This window comes from Macaca nemestrina, chromosome 11 (genome assembly GCF_043159975.1).
Source record: "Macaca nemestrina isolate mMacNem1 chromosome 11, mMacNem.hap1, whole genome shotgun sequence".
NCBI lineage: Eukaryota > Metazoa > Chordata > Mammalia > Primates > Cercopithecidae > Macaca > Macaca nemestrina.
In genome coordinates this window covers 130,746,775-130,770,177 of record NC_092135.1, presented here as the reverse complement: position 1 = coordinate 130,770,177, position 23,403 = coordinate 130,746,775, and the positions used below count along the sequence as shown (strand labels likewise).

Below are 23,403 nucleotides of genomic sequence, written 5' to 3'. Positions count from 1 at the left end.
TGTGTGTGTGTGTGTAGAGATGGGGTCTTGCCATGTTGCTCAGGCTGGTCTCAAACTCCTGGGCTTAAGCAATCCTCTCACCTTGGCCTCCCAAGTGTGCTGGGATTGCAGGTGTGAGCCACTGCACCAGGTCACTTTTACTCTTACGGAATTATAATCCCTAGAGGCAGGGACTAAAAACTCCATTTTGTTATGTTTGCTTTTTGTTTTGTTTTGTTTTGTTTTGTTTTGTTTTGTTTTAGAGACAGGGTCTTGCTCTGTTGTGCGGGCTGTGGTGCAGCGGCAGGATCACAGCTCACTGCAACCTTGAACTCCTGGGCTTGAACAGTTCTCCTGCCTCAGCTTCCCAAAGTGTCCAGGTATGAGCCACTGCACCCAGCCTAATCTCTTCTAAAACCTGCTCCAGTCCTCCAAAATAGCATTTCCCCAGGGTTTCCTTGTACCTCTGATTATACCTTCTTCTTCTCCAAAGGCCTAAATGCCAGCCTTCCCCACAGTCCTGGCACCATTCTGTTCTACCATAGGTCAATCTCTAATCCTTGGTTTCAAAGTATATCTTGTGAAGTTAGCTCCTGTGGTCTATGTTGTGAGGTGCCCAGAAGCACCCATTTCCTGCCTTATTTCTTGCTATGAGGCCTAGCACATGGCCCAGAGGCCTAAGGGAGACTGACGCCACCCCTGGCTCCAGAAAGCCCAGTTGAGATAATGATATTCCAGTGTTTTCCAATGGCAGGTTCAGAATTGGGCATGTGTGGAAGAAATTACTCCATGACCCTCAACATGTAGGATCTTCACCTTCCCCAGTGGCATAATGACAGCCAGGCAGGCAGATCCCAGAAAAAAAGACGCTCCCTAACCTCCCATGCAGCCAGGAGTCACCAGGTTCGGTCAAACAGGATGTGATGAGAAATTATTTGTAACCAACACGATGGCCTTCAAATGAAGGGGCACACCTTTCCTGTGCCTGAAGTCCCCTCACACTTGACACCAAACTCAGTTCATAACTTCTCCTCTTCAAACCACAGCCATTCTGGGAATAGGGGGAGGCCGGGCTTTATTTATTTTTGCTTTATTTATTTATTTATTTTTTTTTGAGACACAGTCTTGCTCTGTTACCCAGGCTGGAGTACAATGGTGTGATCTCGGCTCATTGCAACCTCTGCCTCTGGGCTCAAGCGATTCTCATGCCTCAGCCTCCCAAGTAGCTGGGACTACAGGTGTCTGCCACCACGCCTGGCTAATTTTTATATTTTTAGTAGAGACAGGGTTTCACCATGTTGTCCAGGCTGGTCTCAAACTCCTGACCTCAAGTAATCCTCCCCCCTTGCCCTCCCAAAGTGCTGGGATTACAGACGTGAGCCACCACACTCCGCCTGTGAGGCTGGTCTTGATGAAAAATATCATCAACTTCCCTCCTTGACAAACCTCATGGCACCTACCTCCCACCTCCAATGGAGTGGTCATGAACACTGAGACTTCTAGAGAATTCTCAATTTGTCCCCTCCTTCTCCCTAGTCTGGTTGTCACTACACTTATTGGACCCACAATTCTTCTCGGGACCTCTGTGAAAACTTCCCTGAGTCTAAACTGTCGCCAGGCAAGTGTGTACTCGTAGTGCCCAGCCCAAACACTCGAGGGCTCCCCTGCACCTGTGGCTGTGCGTTGGAATCACATCACAGCTCCATCACCTCCATGTTTCCTGAAACCCACCTTGGAGAAATCCCAGGTAGATGTGGGTGGGCCTGAGAAGCTGGTGTGCGGGTGGTTCTGACACTCAGCAGTCTAGGGAAGGCCTGACCTTCCCAACCAGGTGCCCAGAGAGGAGCTCCTCTCAGCCTTGGGGAGGCTGGAGCTCTCTGTCCAATACTGTCTAGTGCAGCCGGGAGCCATCCAGTCTGAGAGTCATAGACCATACGTGCCATGGTGGGCCAGAGGGTGGCAAGTGCTGGCCCAGTTTCCTGATCACCATATTTTCTTTCTTTCTCTCTTTCTCCCCTTCCTTCCTTCCTTCCTTCCTTCCTTCCTTCCTTCCTTCCTTCCTTCCTTCCTTCCTTCCTTCCTTCCTTCCTTCCTTCCTTCCTTCCTTCCTTCCTTTCCTTCCTTTCCTTCCTTTCCTTCCCTCCCTCCCTCCCTCCCTCCTTCCTTCCTCTTTCTTTCTTTCTTTCGTCTCTCTCTCTCTTTTTTTGGTGGAGTCATGCTCTGTCACCCAGGCTGGAGGTGCAGTAGCACGTCTCGGCTCACTGCAGCCTCCGCCTCCTGGGTTCAAGCAATTCTCCTGCCTCAGCTTTCCAAGTAGCTGAGATTATAGGTGTGTACCACCATGCCCAACTAATTTTTGTATTTTTAGTGGAGACGGGTTTCACCATGATGGCCAGGCTGGGGTCACCATATTTGCATCTTGGTTTTCACCTCCAGACACGTCACCAGCCCTGCTCCCTCATACATCCTGTATCCTCACATTGCGACACCTCTGCAGCCTCCAAACAAGCCTCACCCTCTACACCTTGGAGCCTTCCACCTGCTGTTCCCACGATCACAACGCCCTCCCTTCCTTGATTACAAGGTGAATCCCCATTCATCTCAGAACATCTGTCACAAATGGCAGCTCCTTTATGGCCCTCTCCCAAATCCAGCGGTGATGCCCTCCATTTGTCATCTAGGCAGATGTTAATTGAGGGCCATTATATACCAAGCACTGTAATTACAAAGCTATCATAGCTACTCTGCCTTTGAGTTTAGGTGAGGAGGCAGACCTATGAACGTAACGAGCTGCAAGAATTTTTACTGTCATTCTTTTCATCTTTTCTCCAGTTATAAAAAGAGTACACACTCATTGTAAAACATCACAAAAATATAAAATAAGTCCCTCAGACACAACTATTACTAACACTTTGGCATGTAATGATCCAGGTTGGATTTCATGTTTACAAAATTAGGTTTCCAGCATATTGTCTTGCTTCATTTATTCTGGACATCTGTCCACACGGACACGCAGCTGCATCTCATTTTTTGACAGCTGCAGAGTGTGCAAATGTGTGGATATATCATAATGAACTCACTTCCCTGATAATGGAAGTTTTGGTTATTTCTAATTTTTCTATACTACTAACAATATTGTATGAAAATCCTTGTCCATACATGTATGTGCATTTGCATGGGTGTGGTGGCTCACGCCTGTTATCCCAGCACTTTGGGAGGTGGAGGCAGGCAGATCACGAGGTCAGGAGTTTGAGACTAGCCTGGCCAATATGATGAAATCCCATCTCTACTAAAAATACAAAAATTAGCTGGGCGTGGTGGTGCGTGCCTATAGTCCTAGCTACTCAGGAGGCTGAGGCAGGAGAATCACTTGAACCTGGGAGGCGGAGGTTGCAGTGAGCCAAGATCGCGCCACTGTACTCCAGCCTGGGCGACAGAGTGAGACTCAGTCTCAAAAAAAAAAAAAAAAAAAAAAAAAAGAAGAAGACGTCTTAAGAGATAGAATTCTGGAAGGGAAAAATATAAAATGTGAATAGTTAGTTTCAAACTGCTTTACAAAAAGTTGGGTCAAAGTTGCAGTGAGCCAAGATCCTACCACTACACTCCAGCCTGGGCAGCAGAGTGAGACTCCATCTCAAAACATAAAATAAAAAGTTGGGTTAATTCATACTTTCACCAAAAGCATCTAAGGGTGCCTCAAAAAGATAAATTATAACCCACTTCCACATGTACTAGAGGCACACAGAAGAGGATGGACAGTCAGGGAAAGCAGCCCAGGGGACGGAACTCTTCAACATGGGTCTGGATGAAGAAGCAGTTTTCTAGGCAGAGGCATTTGGGTAGGGCGTTCAGGCAGAAGGAACAGCAGATCCAGTTGGGAAAGGCGTGGCAGCATTTGAAGGGGATGGATGAGGCTGAAGCAGGGATCAGAGCCAGATTATAACAGGTCTTGAATGCCCAGATAAGACATTCCCAGACACTCAAACCTACTTCAACTAGAGCACGTATCACCTTGCACTGGAGCAGTGGACTGAAAACTGTCCTGCTAAGCTCGGGCTGTCAACCTAGCACCTCTGCCAAGGCATCATAAGACATCTGCATGTTATATACTCAATGGATGGAGAAGACCCATCCCTGCAAAATAGCCCTTCCCTCCTCTCTACCCTCTCTGTATCATTGTGGAGCTTGCTTTCTTCACTGGACTATGTGTGTGCCCTGGGAAGGGCAACAGTTATGTCCACTTCATCCTTAGACAGAAGTTGTATCTTAGAGCTCAGTGCGGTGCCCAGCTTTGCTGGAGATGGGCTGAATCAATGCTAAGTCAGGAAGGAAGGGCCAAACCACTTTCAGAATTGGACACATGGTGCCAGTGTTTAAGGCACAATGAGTGGTTGGCTTGTCCTTGACACTGTCAGATGAGAGCACTGGGCTTTCAGCGTGGCAGAAAGATGATGAAATCTGTCTCCAAGCAGCCTCAAAGAGAAGTGAGAATTTAGAGTCCTGCTTAGGGGACTGGGCAGGCCAGGATGTGTCACCAAGGCACTCTGTCTCTGGGCAAGCTCCCAGAATAAACTAAAACGAAACTCCACAAGAGTCCCAACAGCCCATACCACCTACGAAGGGCTCACAGTGAGCCAGGCACTTGCTAAACGCTTTCATGTACATGAACTCGTTTCATCATTCAGGCAATCCTGTTGTCACCTCTCCATCATACAGATGAAGACACTGAGGCTCCGAGTGGACAGGGTAGGGAGATGGAGGAGGCCGACTCTGAGCTCATGTGGACTGGCACCCACTGTGCTGATTGGCAGGGGACTTGGAGGACCCTCCTGGTCTGTTTCTGCAGGTTTGCTCTGCTGAGATGAAAACGACAGCTGCCGTCTGGTGGACAGGGTGGAGGCTGGGAGTGGTTGCTCCTCACAGAAGGAACGAAGCACCTACCTTGGCTTCAAAGAAGTTCTTGGCACCTTTGACGCCTTCCAGGGCCACATTGATCTCGGAGAGCTTTGCCAGCGCCATGAGCCCACTGTCCTCCTGCAGCTCCCCCGCAGCGGCCTTGTGGAAAATGAGCAGGAACTACAGGGGAAAGAAAGCAGGGAATCAGAGTCGCTGTCACTGAGAGATTCACAACCAGCCTCTGGCCCAAGCCGAAGTCACTCTGCTAATCACTTAAGAAAGATGTTTATGTGTGCCTGTGGCAAATTATTTTTTTCCCTTATCAGATTGTCAGAAATGAAAACATGTGCATTTTCCCCAAGGATATAGGGAAATGGGCACCCTCATATTTATTTGAGAGTGTAAACCAATTCAAACTTTTTTTTTTTTTTGAGGCAGAGTCTAGCTCTGTCACCCAGGCTGGAGTGCAATGGCATGATCTCGGCTCACTGCAACCTCTGCCTCTGGACTCAAGTGATTCTCATGCCTCAGTCTCCTGAGTAGCTGGGATTACAGGCACGTGCCACCACGCACAGCTAATTTTTATATTTTTAGTAGGGACGGGGTTTCGCCATGTTGGCCAGGCTGGTCTCAAACTCCTGACCTCAAGTGATCTGCCTGCCTTGGCCTCCCAAAGTGCTAGGATTACAGGCATGAGCCACTGCCCCCCGCCCTCAAACTTTTATTTATTTATTTTCTTTTTTATTTATTTATTTTTTTGAGATGGAGTTTCACTCTTGTTGCCCAGGCTGGAGTGCAATGGCGTGATCTCGGCTCACTGCAACCTCTGCCTCCCAGGTTCCAGCAATTCTCCTACCTCAGCTTCCCAAGTAGCTGGGATTACAGGGATGCACCACCATGCCTGGCTGATTTTTTTTGTATTTTAGTAGAGACGTGGTTTCTCCATGTTGGTCAGGCTGGTCTCAAACTTCTGACCTCAGGTGATATGCCCACCTCGGCCTCCCAAAGTGCTGGGATTACAGGTGTGAGCCACCGCACCCGGCCTATTTATTTCTTTTCTTTTCTTTTCTTTTCTTTTTTTTTAAGACAGAGTCTTGCTCTGTTGCCCAGGCTGGAGTGCAGTGGCGCGATCTGGGCTCACTATAAGCTCCGCCTTCTGGGTTCACGCCATTCTCCTGCTCCAGCCTCCCCAGTAGCTGGGACTATAGGCACCCACCACCACGCCCGGCTAATTTTTTGTATTTTTACTAGAGACGGGGTTTCACTGTGTTAGCCAGGATTGTCTCGATCTCCTGACCTCGTGATCCGCCCGTCTCGGCCTCCCAAAGTGCTGGGATTACAAGCGTGAGCCACCGCGCCCGGCCGATAATTATTTATTTTCTTGAGACAGGGTCTCACTCTGGAGTGCTGTGGTGTGATCACAGCTCACCCTTGACCTCCTGGGCTCAGGTAGTCCTGTGGCCTCCAGTTCCTGAGTAGCTGGAACCACAGCTATGTGCCACCAGACCTGGATTTTTTTTTTTTTTTTTTAATTTGTAGAGACAGGGTCTTCTACGTTGCCCAGGCTGGTCTCAAACTCCTGGAAATGTTTACTGAAAATAAGATGCTTGGCCGGGCGCGGTGGCTCAAGCCTGTAATCCCAGCACTTTGGGAGGCCGAGACGGGCGGATCATGAGGTCAGGAGATCGAGACCATCCTGGCTAACCCGGTGAAACTCCGTCTCTACTAAAAAATACAAAAAACTAGCCGGGCGAGGTGGCGGGCGCCTGTAGTCCCAGCTACTCAGGAGGCTGAGGCAGGAGAATGGCGTGAACCCGGGAGGCAGAGCTTGCAGTGAGCTGAGATCCGGCCACTGCACTCCAGCCTGGGCGACAGAGCGAGACTCCGTCTCAAAAAAAAAAAAAAAAAAAGAAAAAAAAGAAAATAAGATGCTTTTTGCCTTCCAACCATTAATTCCACTGGTGGGAATTTATCCTTCAGAAACATTCCTACAATGGTTTAAACATTATCTATGAAAGTAAAAAATTAGCAGCATCCTAGTTTACAGTGACAAAAGAAAAATCAAATAAACCTGTATAAACTATTTTTTTAAAAACTAAATAACTTAATATTTCCAATGGTTTTTTAACAACTTGTATTTTTCTAGTGTGTCTCATTTTTGCATTAAATGGTTTACCTTTCTTATCATTTGCTAAAGATCTTCACAGAACCTGGTATGTTTCAAATACTTCAGCTCTATCACTTGCCTTTTAAGTATGTTTATGCTAATTTTCAACTTTCAAAAATTTTACATATGGTGTTATGCTTAGAAAAACCTTCCTCAGCAGCAAGGTTATATAAACAATCACCTACGTTTTTTCTACAACTTTTATGGCTTTTTTTTTAACCATGTAAATATTTAATCTCTGAAATTTATTTTTATTTATCATGTGAGGTTAATCATTAACCTTATTTTCTTCCAAATGGTTGGTTAGTAATCCTTGTATCATTTGTTAGTAATCCTTGTATCCACCCTTCTCCTCCAGATTCAAAATGTGACCTGAATGAATTAATCTTCAGGCCTCCAAAGAACAAACTTTTAAATAAATAAATTGGCCAAACTGTTTTTTTTTGAGATGGAGTCTCACTCTGTTGCTCAGGCTGGAGTAAAATGGCTCGATCTCAGCTCACTGCTACCTCTGCCTCCCAGGTTCAAGTGATCCTCCTGCCTTAGCCTCCCAAGTAGCTGGGATTACAGGAGCATGACCATGCCTGGCTAATTTTTGTTTTTTTTAGTAGAGATGGGGTTTCGCCATGTTGACCAAACTGGTCTTGAACTCCTAGCCTCAGGTCTCTCAAAGTGCTGGGATTACAGGCATGAGCCACCATGCCCAGCTATAAATTGGCCAAACTTAAATGGCAGGTCCCCCATCTTCCTGTACTCTCCCAAGGCAATTTTGTGGCTTTTTAAGTTCTCTTCTTTAAATAATTTTAAGTGATTTACGTATCAAACAACTGCTATCTAAGTTTCATGATTTATTTTTCCATATGGAAAGAATATAAACTGATATGTTCTAAGCCATCATCAAAAGAGGGTCTCTCCAGGTTTTCAGGTGCTACCTAAAATGTGTGTACCCACAGGAAAATTTCAGGTTTCCAGGTCTTTTTTCATAACCCTCTTCCCTAAAAGAATGCCTTCTTTTAGGCAGGCACAGTGGCTTACGCCTGTAATCCCAGCACTTTGGGAGGCCAAGGCGGGCGGATCACGAGGTCAGGAGTTCGAGACCAGCCTGACCAACATGGTGAAACCCCGTCTCTACTAAAAATACAAAAATTAGCCAGGCATGGTGGCGTGCACCTGTAATCCGTTCAGGAGCATGAAGCAGGAGAATTGCTTGAACCCAGGAGGTGGAGGTTGCAGTGAGCCAAGGTCGTACCATTGAACTCCAGCCTGGGCTACAGGGCGAGACTCTGTCTCCAAAAAAAAAAAAAAAAAGCCTTCTCAAAAGGGCAAAGAACACTACTTAAAGTAGAGTGATATGTTAAGCAACTTCTACAGGCCTTCCAAACCCTCACTTTAGTATCGTTACTGCCAAGGTTCTCAATCCCCAGAGGCAAGCGTGTTTCATGCGGGTGAGAGTCTCAACCGCCGCAACCCTGACACGCCTTGTAAGACACCCTCTTCCTTTTGCTCCCTTCAGGGTCCTAACGCCACCGTGAATATTGTCAAATACAAAGCAAGGGACACAGCAAGATGCCCACGGAGAGGCCGACGGTCAGCCCCGTTCATCCACCTGCAGCTTCAAACTCTCTCACTAGAGGCCGGCAGAGACTCAGTTTGCGGCGGATTATCAGAGCCTGAACACTGATTTGAAAGAAGACAGGCCTCTTGAAGGAGGCCAGGCCCCCCAAGAATAGGTTGGAGGTCAAGGGGATGGGGACACAGGGGTGGGAAAGATCAAACCAGCAGACTTCAGGGCTGTGGATGAGAGGCATGTGGAGAGAGGGAGTGACATACCAGTTGCTCCGTGCCCTGCTATCCTTAAAGCATTTCCTTCACAGAAGGCCCCACCACATTGCTGCACGAGGCAAACAGAACAGGCAGCCCCACCAGGCTAGTGCTCTGTGGGGCCCAGACAGGCAGCTGTGAAAAGACGGAGCACTGACTGGGTGTGGTGGCTCACACCGGTAATCTCGGCACTTTGGGAGGCTGAGGCGGGCGGATCACTTGAGGTCCAGAGTTCGAGACCAGCATGACCAACATGGTGAAACTCCATCTCTACTAAAAATACCAAAATTAGCCAGGTGTGGTGGTACACAACTGTAATCCCAGCTACTCGGGAGGCTGAGGCACAAGAATTGCTTCAATCTGAGAGGTGGAGGTTGCAGTGAGCCGAGATTGTGCCACTGCACTCCAGCCTGGGTGACAGAGTGAAACCGTGTCTCAAATAAATAAATAAATAAAATAATAAAATATTTTCTAAAAAAAGAAAAGACGGAGCACCACTCCCAGCCAGCGCCCACCCAGGTGACCTCAGGGACTTTCGCCATCCCGGAGGCTTGGCCTTCTCACATCCAGAGTGGAGATGACAGTTTACGGACAGGTTCCACGAACTGGAAACATGAGGGAAAGCTCTCCTCACGGGTCCCTTCCCAGAGCTGTTTCCTCTGAACCCTCAGGTCTGGGGCAGATCCAGACCACATCGACTCACTGTGCCAGGTCAGCAGGTGACCAGCAGCATCCCCATCACACCTCAGGGGTCCCCCCTATCCCAGCCAGTTAAAGAAGGAAAAAAAAACTCAGCTCAAGCTGAAAGCGCCCAACCTTCCATGAAGCATGCCAGACATTTCCATTTATTTTGTTACAATCACCAACCACCCTAAACGACAATTTATCCAACTGCCCAGCCTTGTTTGTCTTCCTATTTATAGTCCACAAAGCCGGGCATGTGGTAGAAGAATTGGAAACTGTCCTAGCTGTGACTGTGAAGAAAGAGGGGGAGGGAAGGAGAGGTAGAAAACAAAGAGACAGCAAGAGAACTAACAAAGCTAAAAAGCCCTTTCACACGCAAGCTATGGATGCTTCTGATACACGCAGGGAATTTTTAACTTCATGGCTGCGGCTGGTGATGCAAACACTCCCTCGGTATTAGTTAGAACTCTTAGGTTGCAAGTGACAGAAATAAACTTGTTCACTTAAGCAAAAAGGAGGTATTCATTATTTAAAACAGATGTCTCGAGTAGACACAGTGGCTCACGCCTGTAATCCCAGCACTTTGGGAGGCCAAGGCAGGTGGATCGCCTGAGGTCAGGAGTTCGAGACCAGCCTGGCCAACATGGTGAAACCCTGTCTCTACTAAAAAGAAAAATACAAAATTAGCTGGGTGTGGTGCTGCATGCCTGTAATTCCAGCTATTTGGGAGGCTGAGGCAGGAGAATTGCTCGAACCTGGGAGGCGGAGGTTGCAGTGAGCTGAGATTGCACCATTGCACTCCAGCCTGGGCAACAAGAGCAAAACTCTGTCTCAAAGTAAATAAATGAATGAATGAATGAATGAATGAATGAATGAATGAATGAATAAATAAATAAATAAAATAGATGTCTCAAAAACCGAAGGACGAGATGCAGTGGCCTGGAGGAGGACTGGAACTGGGAGAGGCAAAGCCCTTCGGACTGGAGGCAAGATTCCCCCTCCATCTCTCATGCTGGTCCACATGGTAGAAAGTGGGCACCCCACATTGCATAACCCTTCCAAGAACAGCCATCTGCAGAGCCAACTCAGAGCACTTCAGCCCCAATTTCAAAATCCCAAGAGAGAGAATTCAATTGGCCTGGTGAGACCAGGGGTTCATCCATGGTCTGGTCAGCCACGGTCAGGCGGGTGGGCAGCCAGCACGCCCAGGCTCCAGGGGCCACTGGATTCGTCTGCTTGGGCTGCCCTAACAAAACTGTGCAGACTGGGTGGCTCACACAACAGAAATGTATTTTCTCACCGTTTCAGAAGCTGGAAGTGCAAGACCAAGGTGGCAGCAAATACGGTTTCCAGTAAGGAATGTCTTCCTAGCTTGTAAAGGGCACAGAAAGAGAACTTAGTTTTCACAATGGTCACAACAGCGGGGAGAGTTATTCACACCGCTATTTTAAAGACACAAAAACTGAGGCTCAGAAGTAAAAGATCTCACTCTGGGGACCTAGCTTTGCATGGCAGACGGAGCACATGCTCTTTTCAGCCTGTGAACACAGCCCTGGTCCACTAGGGCCTTAAGCAGAGGTGGAAACCAGCACAGTGAGATAATGGAACGGGAAAGTGTGAGTGGCAGCATGTCCTTACACTCCCAGGGCCTGCATGCCTGGGGCGGCTACTAGAGATGGGACTGGGCTTGGAACTGACAAAGGGTAGACTGTGAATGTCCCTGAAGCTCTGGAATAGGGGTGCAAACAAATCACAGGAACCCTTTGGAGATTTCCAAGCCTCTGATGTCTACCATCTGCTGGCCAAACCAGCAGCTAGACAAAAGCTAACCAAGCATCATGGATTCAGGGAAGAGCACCTGCGGTTGGCCCCTGAGTACAACAGAGCAGATGGGGGAATGCGTCTTAGTTCATCTGGCAATTGCAAGCCACGAAACACCCTCTCAGCTCCTGTTCCCAGAGGTCACAGCCTCACCACAGCTCTCTTCCCAGAACCTACTCCAAAGCTTCACCAAGGCAAAAGTATCTGCCTTCTATACTCTAGGGGTATTGGAGTTGGAAAGAGCCAGTGCCCCAGCAGGAGCCAAATGGGGCAGCTGTGAAGACAAGTGTGGTGGTGACAGGACAGGTCGAGTGGCACGGAGGCCACAGCCCACACCCAGCAAACCCAGATCTCTGTGGCCCTTCAGCTCCTTGGCTCTGGCATGCAAAGCTGGATGAGATCATCCAGAGGGTCATGCCCAGCCCTGTGAATCCTATCTCAGCTTCCGTAAAGGTGGAAGATTTTGGAGCCGATTTGTAGAAGGGACAAGCCCAGTTCACCACGTCTGGGGGAGGGGCTTGTGGCTGCCAGTTCTGCTCCAGGAAGAACTTCTAGCCTAGAGAGACCAATGCTTGACCTAAAGTCTCACATTAGAAACCAGGGCGCTAGCTGGGTGTGGGGGCTCACGTCTGTAATCCCAACACTTTGGGAGGCTGATGTGGGAGGACTGTTTGAGTCCAGAAGTGAGAGGCTGCAGTGAGCTGTGAAAAAACCAGGATGCCAGTACTCCAATGTTTCTGGAATAACCAAGGTTAAACACCAGGAAGCAGGGAGAGTCCTCTACTCCAAGCTCCTAAGGGCTGAAGCTGAGACATGACTGAAACTGCAGATGCTCTGAGCCTTTAATCTGATACCATCATCAAAATTATTATAATAGGCCAGGTGCAGTGGCTCACACCTATAATCCCAGCATTTTGGGAGGCCGATTGCTTAAGGCCAGGAGTTCGAGACCAGCCTGGGCAACATGGGGAAACTCTATCTCTACTAAAATTACAAAAAGTAGCCAGGCATGATGGCACGCGCCTATAGTTCCAGCTACTCAGGAGGCTGAGGCAGGGGAATCGCTGGAACCCAGGAGGTGGAGGTTGCACTGAGCCGAGTTCACACCACTGCACTCCAGCCTAGGCAACAGAGTGAGACTGTCTCAAAAAAAAAAAAAAAAAAAAAAAAAAAAAAAAAAAAAGTTAATATAATACAGGTGGCAGATAAAACTCATAAGAACACATCTAACACATGAAATTCCCTTCCCTGTGGGGTGGCATCCTTGCCATGGAAGACATCTGATAGTCTTGAGACACTGTCCCTAAAATAGATATGGCTTTCTCACAGAGGTTCTTAGCCATTTGGGGATCAGCTGTGAATGCTGTATGCACTCTTCCTGGGGAGATGCCAGTACCTCAAAATCTTGCCTGCAATTTCAGAGGTTCAAAGACCAAGTCCATTCTTGGACTGTTGGTGAGGGGGCTCCACCGGCACAGAATAAGACCCTTTATAAAATTACTTTTGAAAAAATTAGCCAGGTGTGGTGGTACAAGCCTGTGGTCCAGCGACTCAGGAGGCTGAAGTGGGGGGATCGCTTGAGCCTGGGAGGTGAGGGTTGCAGTGAGGTAAGACTATACCACTGCACTCCAGCCTGGGGAACAGGGTGAGACTCTGTCTCAAAAAATTAAAAAATATAGCTGGACGCAGTGGCTCATGCGTGTAATCCCAGCACTTTGGGAGGCCGAGGCAGGCAGATTGTTTGAGCTCAGGAGTTCAAGACTAGCCTGGGCAACATGGAGAAACCCCCTCTCTACTAAAAATACAAAAATTAGCCAGGAATAGTTGTGCACACCTGTAATCCCAGCTACTTGGTGGGGACTGAGGCACAAGAATCACATGAACCCAGGAGGTGGAGGTTGCAGTGAGCTGAAATCATGCCACTGCACTCCAGCCTGGGCAACAGAGTGAGACTTTGTCTCAAAAATTAAAAAAAAAATCTATTTTGGGGATGGGCACAGTGGCTCACACTGTAATCCCAACACGTTGGGAGGCCAAGACAGGAGGACTGCTTGAACTCAGGAGTTTGAGACCAGCCTGGGCAACAAAGTGAGTCCCTGTTTCTATAAACAACAACAAAAAAATTTTTTAATAAAAAATAAACTATTTTTACATGCTGTAAAAATAAAAAGTAGCTAGACAAGGTGGCTCATGCCTGTAATCCCGGCACTTTGGGAGGCTGAGTTGGAGACCAGCCTGGGCAACATAGCAAGACTCTATCTCTACAAAATATTTATTAAAATTAGCTGGGCATGGTGGTACATTTCTGTAGTCCCAGCTACTCAGGAGGCTGAGGTGGGAGGATGGGTTGATACTGGGAGTTTGAGGCCGCAGTGAGCTGTGATCATGCCACAGCATTCTAGCCTAGGCAACAGAGCAACCCTGTCTCAAGTAAATAAACAACAAACAAATAAATAAATAAGCAATGAAAATGAAAATATAAGGAAGTATTATTCTCAAAATAACTGGGCAAGGTGGCTCATGCCTGTAATCCCAGCACTTTGGGAGGCAGAGGCAGGAGGATCGCTTGAGGCTGAGTTGGAGACCAGCCTGGATAACACAGTGAGACCTCATCTCTACAATGAATTTAAAAAATTAGACATGTGTGGTGGTATGTGCCTATAGTCCCAGCTACTCAGGAAGCTGAGGTGGGAGGATCAATGGAGGAGACTGCAGTGAGCAGTCTGGTCAAGGCTGCAGTGAGCCATAATTGAGGATAGAGCCACTGCACTCCAGCCTGGTGTGCAAAGAAGACACATTATTGTATATTTCAAAATAATTAAAAGGAATAGAATGTTTCAAACACAAAGAAATGATAAACGCTTGAGGTGACGGATACCTAGATTACCCTGACTTGGTCATTGCACATTGTATGCTTATATCGAGATATCACACGTAGGCCAGGCTTGGTGGCTCACGCCTGTAATTTCAGCACTTTGGAAGGCCAAGACAGAGGATCACTTGAGGCCAGGAGTTTGAGACCAGCATGGTCAACATGGTGAAACCCCATCTCTACTAAAAATACAAAAATTAGTCAGGCCTGGTGGCACACTGAAATCCTAGCTACTTGGGAAGCTAAGGCACGAATCACTTGAACCCAGGAGGTGGAGGTTGTGGTGGGCTGAGATCATACCATTGCACTCCAGCCTGGGCAACATTTTTTGAGACTGTCTCAAAAAATAATAATAGTAAAAAAAAAATCACATGTCTAATATGTACAATTATTATGTATCCATAACAATTAAAAATAATTTTAAAATACGTTTAAAAATGAAAAGCTTTAATACATAAAAAAAGAATAACATTATAAAACCACCAAAATTTTGTCCCCATAAATATCCACTATGAATATTGTGGTGAACATCCTCCAAATTTCTTATTATTTTATTGAAATGAGGTTATACTACCACCCATGCTGCTTTTTCCAGGCCAGAACTGGGGTTAGCTGTCTCCTAAAAGGTATTTTTGAAAGCAGAATTGCAGGTTAGATATGCAAACAGCACTCTGGAGACGCCAAACCCATTTGTGCTCCAGGGGGCTGTACACTTGAAGGTCCTCTCAGGGGCATCCCACAGGGGCTCAGGGCCACAGCAGGCAGGTACCTCCCGGAAGCTGAGCTTGCCATCGAAGTCCTCGTCCACCTCCTTGATCATGCTCTTCAGGCCCAGGTGGGTCTGGGGGGCCCCCAGCTTCTCCATCATCAGCTTCAGCTCCATCAGGTCGATGAAGCCATCCCGCCCAGCGTCATACCTGCAGGGTCAAAGGAATGCATGACCGGGACGAAAGGACACTTGTTAGTCTCCCAAACATGTAATTCCTTTGGCTTCATTCATTGAAAAATGACTCAAATACCTCCCGCTCTGTGAGGCCGATGTGGGTCACCTGCTCCAGAGGTACCCCTCTCTCTTCAGAGCGCCTCAGGGCTTAAAGTGGATCTTGTACTACCTGTTGGTTTTCATGTCTTTTATCTCCTCAACTAAACCATAATTTCTGGAGGGTAAGAAACGTCCCTTGTTTACCTTAATTTCCCCCAGTTTCGGTCCACAAACATCAAGTGAGCACCTCCTCCTAATGCTGGACATTGGAGGGGTTGCAGGAGCTGGCCCCTGATGCCCAGCACATTCGCAGGGAAGGGCTGGCAATTCCAGGAGCCTCCTCCTGGTCACTGCCCCTGGATCTCTCCCACGGCCATTCTGAACAGCTCGTCCCGGGTCTAGGGAAGTTGATTCCCACCTATGTGCGGCCGTGACTCTGGCTCATGATTCCCCTTTGGTTCGCTCGTCTTGTCTCCAGCTCTGAACGGCTGTGTCTGCCGAGAGGGCTCTGACTGTCCTCTAACAGGGCCACCCCTCTGCTCACTGGCCCCCCAGCCCCCAGCCAGGAAACAAACCCAGCCTCACCAGGTGGGGACCGGCCCTATCCCCTCCTGGCCCAGCCATCAGCAGCCCTCTGTGCTCTGCTTCCTCCAAGCCACTTCCCCCATGACAGGATTTTTCCACAGACCCCCTGGCTCTCCTCCCTTCAAGCATTTCCCGTCACCCAGAGACTCCTTGTTGCTCAGGTATGAATACCTTGCTCTAAAAACAAATCAGTTTACAACAGCCAAAAGGTGGGAACAATGCAAGTGTCCACGGACAGATGAAAGGAGAAATGAAACAGGATATAGCCAGCCAGGCGCGGTGGCTCACGCCTGTAATTCCAGCACTTTAGGAGGCCAAGGCGGGCAGATCACCTGATGTCAAGAGTTCGTGGACCAGCCTGGCAAACATGGTGAAACCCTGTTTCTACCAAAAATACAAAAATTAGCTGGGTATGGTGGTACATGCCTGTAATCCCAGCTACTCGAGAAGCTGAGGTGGGAGAATTGCTTGAACCTGGCAAGCGGAGGCTGCAGTGAGCCAAGATCACACCACTGCAGTTCAGGCTGGGTGACAGAGTGAGACTCCGTCTCAAAAACAAAAAGCGGGTATATTCGTATATCCACACAATGGAATATGGTATGTTTATACAAGGGAATATTGTTTGGCAATAAAAAGGAAGGGAATGCTAACACACGGGTGAACCTTGAGGGCATTCTGCTAAGTGAAACAAGCCAGCCACAAAAAGGCAAATCCTGTATGGTTCCACTTCTGCGATGTTCTTACAGTAGTCAAATTCATAGAGACAGAAAGTGGATGAGTGGTTGCCAGGGGCTGGGAGACAGGGGCATGGGAATTAGTGTTCAATGGGTAGAGATTCAGCTTGAGATGAGAAAAAGGTTCTGGCGATGGATGGTGGTGATGGCAGCACAATAATGTGGATGTACTTAATGCTGTCCACTTACATGGTTAAAGTGGTCAGAGGTTTTGGGTTTTTTTTGTTTTTTTGTTTTTGTTTTTGAGACAGAGTCACGCTCCGTCGCTCAGGCTGGAGTGCAGCTGCACGATCTCTGCTCACCACAACCTCCACCTCTCAGGTTCAAGCGATTATAGTGCCACAGCTTCCCAAGTAGCTGGGATTACAGGTGTGCACCACCACACCCAACTAATTTTTGTTTTTTTTGTTTTGTTTTCGAGGTGGAGTCTTTCTTTGTCACCCAGGCTAGAGTGCAGTGGCATAATCTCGGCTCACTGCAACCTCTGCCTCCTTGGTTTAAGCGATACTGCTGCCTCAGCCTCCCAAGTAGCTGGGATTACAAGTGGGTGCCACCACACACAGCTAATTTTTGTATTTTTAGTAGAGATGGGGTTTCACCATGTTGGCCAGGCTGGTGTCAAACACCTGACCTCACATGATCCGCCTGCCTTGGCCTCTCAAAGTGTCGGGATTGCAGGCATTAGCCACTGCACCTGGCCTGGTCAGTTTTATGTTAAGTGCATTTTACCACAATATTTAAAAAATTAAATAAATAAGGCTGGGTATAGTATCATAGGCCACCTGCAGTCCCAGCTACTTGGGAGACTGGGGTGGGATGGTCGCTTCAGCCCAGGAGTTTGACTGTATCCAGCCCAGGAATATGTAGCAAGACCCCATCTCTTAAAAAAATTAATAAAGGGGCTGGGTGTGGTGGCTCACACCTGTAATCCCAGCACTTTGGGAGGCTAAGGCGGGCAGATCACAGGGTCAGGAGATCGATATCGAGACCATCCTGGCTAATATGGTGAAACCCCATCTCTACTAAAAATACAAAAAATTAGCCGGGCATGGTGGCAGGCGCCTGTAGTCCCAGCTACTCGGGAGGCTGAGGCAGGAGAATGGCGTGAACCCAGGAGGCAGAGATTGCAGTGAGCTGAGATTGTGCCACTGCACTCCAGCCTGGGAGACAGAGCGAGACTTCATCTCAAAATAAAATAAAATAAAATAAAATAAAATAAAATAAAATAAAATAAAATAAAATAAATAAATAATAAATACAAATTTAAAGATTAAAATAAACAAATCAAGCTTCCTCACTGATCTGGTTTGGACCTGCATCCCCACCAAATCTCATGTCGAATTGTAGTCCCCAGTGTTGGAGGTGGGACTTGGCGGGAGGCGGTTGGATCATGGGGGTGGATTTCTCATGAATGGTTCAGCACCATCCCCTTGGTGCTGTTCTTGTGATAGTGAGTTCTTGCGATAGTGAGTGAGTTCTTGCAAGATCTAGTTGTTCAAAAGTGTGCAGCACCTCCCCGCTTGCTCTGTCTTGCTCCTGCTCTGGCCATGTAAAGTACTCCTCCCCCTTCACCTTCTGCCATGCTTGTAAGTTTCCTGAGGCCTTCCCAGAAGCCAAGCACACACTGCCATATTTCCGGTACAGCCTGAGGAACTGTGCCTGAGCCAATTAAACCACTTTTCTCATAAATTAGTTAGTCTCAGGTTTTTCTTTGTTGCTGTTTGAGAACTGACTCATCCACTCATTACCCATCTGCATTCCCCCCAACACAGCCTCAGTAACAAAAACCCACCATTATTGAGAACAACCACTACCCACCAAGAAATGTAGCCTGTGGGCACCTAGGAATCTAGTGCTGTGGGCTGGAGTTATTTAAGGCTCCCAAGGTCAGGCTGGAGAGGAGGCCCAGGAATCCCTGACAGGCTCCCCTCCAGTCACAGTGGCCAACTCGTGCCGTTCCTCCCACCCAGCCACCCCCTCTGTGCCTTCCTCTATGGTCTTCCTGTGCCCGGGAGCTCAGGGAGCCACTCGCTTCCTCCTCAGCTCTCCAATAGCACCCACTGTCCATCCTTCTCTAGGACAGCATTCACCACCTTCCTCTGGTGGGTGCTATTTTTATTTCTTGTGTTTTTTTTCCTCAATGCCCTCACTTTAACAGTATGCTGGCTACTTCTTACTCAAGCAGCTGTGTGCTCAGCGCGGCCTCCTCGCTGGCAGAGTTACATTGCAAGGCACTAAAGGACACAGACAAGATCACCGGATGGCTGTCAGTGAGCTTTGAGGAACCGTGAAGGATGAGACAGGTGTTCCAGATCTGGAAACAAGCAAGGTGCTTCTGGGTTTCCCAGAAGTGGTCAGAGTATGTGAATCACAGATGCATCAGCCCAGGATCTAGCGTTGCCAGAGGATGGTTTGTGAGCACTTTAAGAAGGGAAGCAACGATTTCCATGGGTTCACTGAAAATGACTTGGGGATGGACCTCACTTACCTGTTTTTTAAGCTTTTTTTTGAAAAGACAGCTTTACTGAGATATAATTCACATACCATAAAACTCACTGTACAGTGCATGGATTTTTATATATTCAGGTTGTGCCAACATCATTACCACGTAATTCCAGAATGTTTGCATCACCCTAAAAAGAAACTGGTACCCATTTGCAGTCATTTCCCACTCCCCTCTTGCCACCCCTCCCCCCTAGCAACTACTAGCCTTTCTGTCTCTATGGATTTGCCTCTTATGGATATTCTGTTGCCCAACAATATTCCACTGTATCAATATACCATATTTCATTTCTTCACTCATCAGGTGATGGACATTTGGTTGTTTCCACCTTTTGGCAACACCTTATGAACAGTGTTGCTTTGAATGTTCATATACAAGTGTTTGGACATATATTTCCATTTTCTTGTGTATATACCCAAGATTGGAAATGCTGGGTCACATGCTTATTTACTTGTGAAACGCTACTGTCAAGTTGGTCTAATGGAAAACCACAGCTGACCTGATGTCACCACTCAGGGTGAGCAATACCCTATAGCAGGCCTTTGGGGGAAGATAAACAGGTATGGATACACTTAGGCGGAATGGCTGTTAGTTACAGCCACCCGGAAAGGGTGCTGACTCTCAGATTTGCTACTGACACAAAGTTGGGGCACAATCTAGGCCCAAAAGATCTCAGCAAGCTGGTGTGATGTCCACAGATAAAATATAGCAAAGAAAAATGCAAGGTCCTGGCCGGGCACAGTGGCTCATGCCTATAATCCCAACACTTTGGGAGGCCAAGGTGGGTGGATCATCTGAGGTCAGGAGTTCGAGACCAGCCTGACCAACATGGTAAAACCTCGTCTCTACTAAAAATACAAAAAATTAGCCGGGTGTGGTGGCACATGCCTGTAATCTCAGCTACTCAGGAGGCACAGGCAGGGGAATCACTTGAACCCAGGAGGCAGAGGTTGCAGTGAGCTGAGATAGGGCTATTGCACTCCAGCCTGGGGAACAGAGTGAAACTCAGTCTTAAAAAAAAAAAAAGAAAAATGTAAGGTCCTAAACAAAGAATTACCATAGGATTCAATGGATGTCGGACACTAGTATTCTCTCTTTTTTTTTTTTTTTTTTTTTGAGACGGAGTTTCACTCTTGATGCCCAGGCTGGAGTGCAGTGGCGCGATCTCAGCTCACTGCAACCTCTGCCTCCTAGGTTCAGGTGATTCTCTTGCCTCAGGCCTCCCGAGTAGCTGGGATTACAGGCGTCCACCACCATGGCCGGCTAATTTTTTGTATTTTTAGTAGAGACAGGGTTTCATCATGTTGGCCAGGTTGGTCTCGAACTCCTGACCTCAGGTGATCCACCCGCCTCGGCCTCCCAAAGTACAGAGATTACAGGCGTGAGCCACCGTGCCTGGCTGACACTAGTGTTCTTAGCAGCATTATTCACAATCACCAAAAGGGGGAAACAACCCAAATGCCCATTGACAAAATGTGATCTACACAAACAATGGAATTCCATTCAGCAGTGAAAGGGAAGTGAACTCTGACACATGCTCCCAGGCTACAGTGTGGATGAACCTTGAAGACATTGTGCCAAGTGAAATAAGCCAGTCACAAAAAGGGCACCTCACTGTATGAATTCACTCATCAGGTCCCTAGAGTAGTCAAAATCATCGAGACAGAAGTAGAATGGTGGCTGTCAAGGGCTGGGGAAGAGAATGCGGAGTTACTGTTGAATGGGGACAGAGTTTCAGTTTAGGAGGGTGAAAACATTCTGGAAATGGATGACAATGATGGTTGCATTATAACGTCAATGTTGTTGCCACTGAACTCTATACTCAAAAATGGTTAAAAATGTTTTAAAAATGGTGAATTTTGCTGGGTGCAGTCAGTCATGCCTGTTATGCCAGCACTTTGGGAGGCCCAGGCAGGAGAATCACTTGAGCCTAGGAGTTTCAGATCAGCCTGGGCAACAAAACAAGACCCCATCTCTACAAAAAAATTAAGAAAGTACCTGAGTGTGGTGGCCCACATCTGTGGTCCCAGCTACTTGGGAGGCCAATGGGGGAGGATCACCTGAGCACAAGAGTTTGAGGCTACAATGAGCTGTGATCACTCGAGCCTAGGTGACAGCATGCAACCCTGTCTCAAACAAAACAAAATAGCTAAATTTCACATTATGCATATCTTACCACAATTTTTAAAAAATGCAAGGTACTGGCTCGGAGTGGTGGTTCATACCTCCAATCCCAGCACTTTGGGAGGCTGAGGTGGGAAGGTTGTTTGAGCCTAGGAGTTCAAGACCAGCCTGGGCAACATAGTGAGACCCTGTCTCTTCAAAAATATAAAAAAATTAGCAAGGCATAGTGACATGTGCCTGTGGTCCCAGCTCCTCAGAAAGCTGAGGCAGGGGGATCATTTCAGGCCTGGGAGGTCAAGGCTGCAATGAGCCGTGTTCACACAATTGCACTCCAGCCTGGGTGACAGAGTGAGACCCTGTCTTAAAACAAAAACAAAAACAAACAAACAAACAAAAAAGCAAGGTACTAAAACTGAGACCCCCACAAGCTGACTTCCCCAGCACAGGTTTTGAGACAAATGGCACTCACTTGCACCTGTGACCACACCTTCAGGGGACTGGGATGCTACAGTGAGTCAGGGAGGCTGCCAAAAACTTGTGGGCAAAATAAATCATAGCGGCAAGTACAAAAAGTCCTGAATTTCGAATGCAGGGGCCACAGTCCTGTCTACCCCATCATGGCCTGCCCCACTCCACGCAGACCTCACACTGCAGGGAGGCCATGGGCCTGGTCAGTGGGAAGCACCCAAGAAGAAGAATGGACTTAAGACCCCACACAAGGACAGGGTGGAAGGAACCAGCGGGATTTGGCAGAGCTGCCTTCAGATGTTGCCCAGGGGCCCAAAGGGTGCCAGAACTGGGCTCTGTGCATGGAAATGGGTGAGACAGGCTTCAGCTAAGTGCAAGGAGTTGCCTTCTGGCAAAATGGCCAACTGGAACTAGACCTGAGAAGTAAAGAGCTTGCACAAACCAGCTGGGAGGGACAGTCTCTGTTACACGGAGTCCCAAAGTAAACAGGTTCAGTGTGGAACTTTCCAGAGCCTTCCATATGTGTCCAAAACTTACAAGAGGGAAACAGAGCGCACAGACTCATCTGACCACACAGTCCTCTGCATTTGGGGATTTTCCGTTGAGAAGATGCACCTTGGCAATGCAGTGCTTCAAGAAAACCCTCTGAGAAGCACTTTTCTGGTCAAGTCAGCCTTAGCAGGAGCGGCCCAGTTAAATGACCACTAAGGGCAGGTACAGTGGCTTGAACCTGTAATCCTAGCTACTCCAGAGGCTGAGGCAGGAGGACTGCTTGAGCCCAGCAGGTCAAGTACAGCCTGGGCAACACAGTGAGATCTATCTCTTAAAAAAGAAAAACATGACTACTAAGGTCCCTTCAGTGCCAAGATTCTGGATAAACGTCTTCTGCCCACTGCTCACTGCCCAGCACACACAGTGTGTTCCAACAGAATTCACAGAAAAGGCTGAAGTGATGAATGTGGTGCATTTGAGAAGCGAATCATTTGGGACATGAACAAAGAGTGAGCAGAAAGGAAGGAGAGTGAAGCGAGTAAGGGAGGAACTGAAAAGCCTGGGTATAAGGAGACAGCAGTGCCCAGGAACAGGAGATAAACTGGTTAGGCAGATGGGAAGATAAATAAAGGTCAGGGAATAGGCAGGAATCTGTCCTCAGCTGGGAGAGGAAGGACCAAGGAGACGGCTTCCCAGCCCACGTAAGCCGGAGCTAGCACAGCCTCCCGCAGACACAGAGCGGCTGTCGCATGTGAGGGGAAAGAGGCTCTCCCAACACAGGGAGGGGTATGAGAAAAGCCATCCTTGGGCAGGGCACAGTGACTCACGCCTGTAATCCCACCACTTTGGGAGGTCTAGATGGGAGGGTCAACTGAGGTCAGGAGCTCAAGACCAGCCTGGCCAACATGGCGAAACCCTGTCTCTACTAAAAATACAAAAAACTAGCCAGGTGTGGTGGCAGATACCCATACCTGTAGTCCCAGCTACTTGGGAGGCTGAGGCAGGAGAATTGCTTGAACCAGGAAGGTGGAGGTTGCAGTGAGCCAAGATTGTGCCACTGCACTCCATCCTGGGTGACAGAGTGAGACTCTGTCTCAAAAAAAAAGAAAAGTTGTGGCCGGGCGCGGTGGCTCAAGCCTGTAATCCCAGCACTTTGGGAGGCCGAGACAGGCGGATCACGAGGTCAGGAGATCGAGACCATCCTGGCTAACACGGTGAAACCCCGTCTCTACTAAAAAATACAAAAAACTAGCCGGGCGAGGTGGCGGGCGCCTG

The 23,403-nt window shown here is 48.0% G+C and overlaps 1 protein-coding gene across 5 annotated transcripts in view; it reads right to left on the bottom strand.

Moving 5' to 3' along the window:
• The window catches only part of LOC105473907 (EF-hand domain family member D1), a 51,193-nt gene that overhangs the window by 5,608 nt on the left and 22,182 nt on the right, over positions 1-23,403 (bottom strand). For all 5 annotated transcript variants that reach the window (XM_011728102.3, XM_071073564.1, XM_011728103.3 and 2 more), the window contains exons 2-3: positions 15,010-15,157; positions 4,921-5,055 (exon numbers count right to left, since the gene is read on the bottom strand). In XM_011728102.3, the coding sequence (XP_011726404.1) occupies positions 4,921-5,055; positions 15,010-15,157 (283 nt within the window). The remainder of the gene's footprint in view (positions 1-4,920; positions 5,056-15,009; positions 15,158-23,403) is intronic.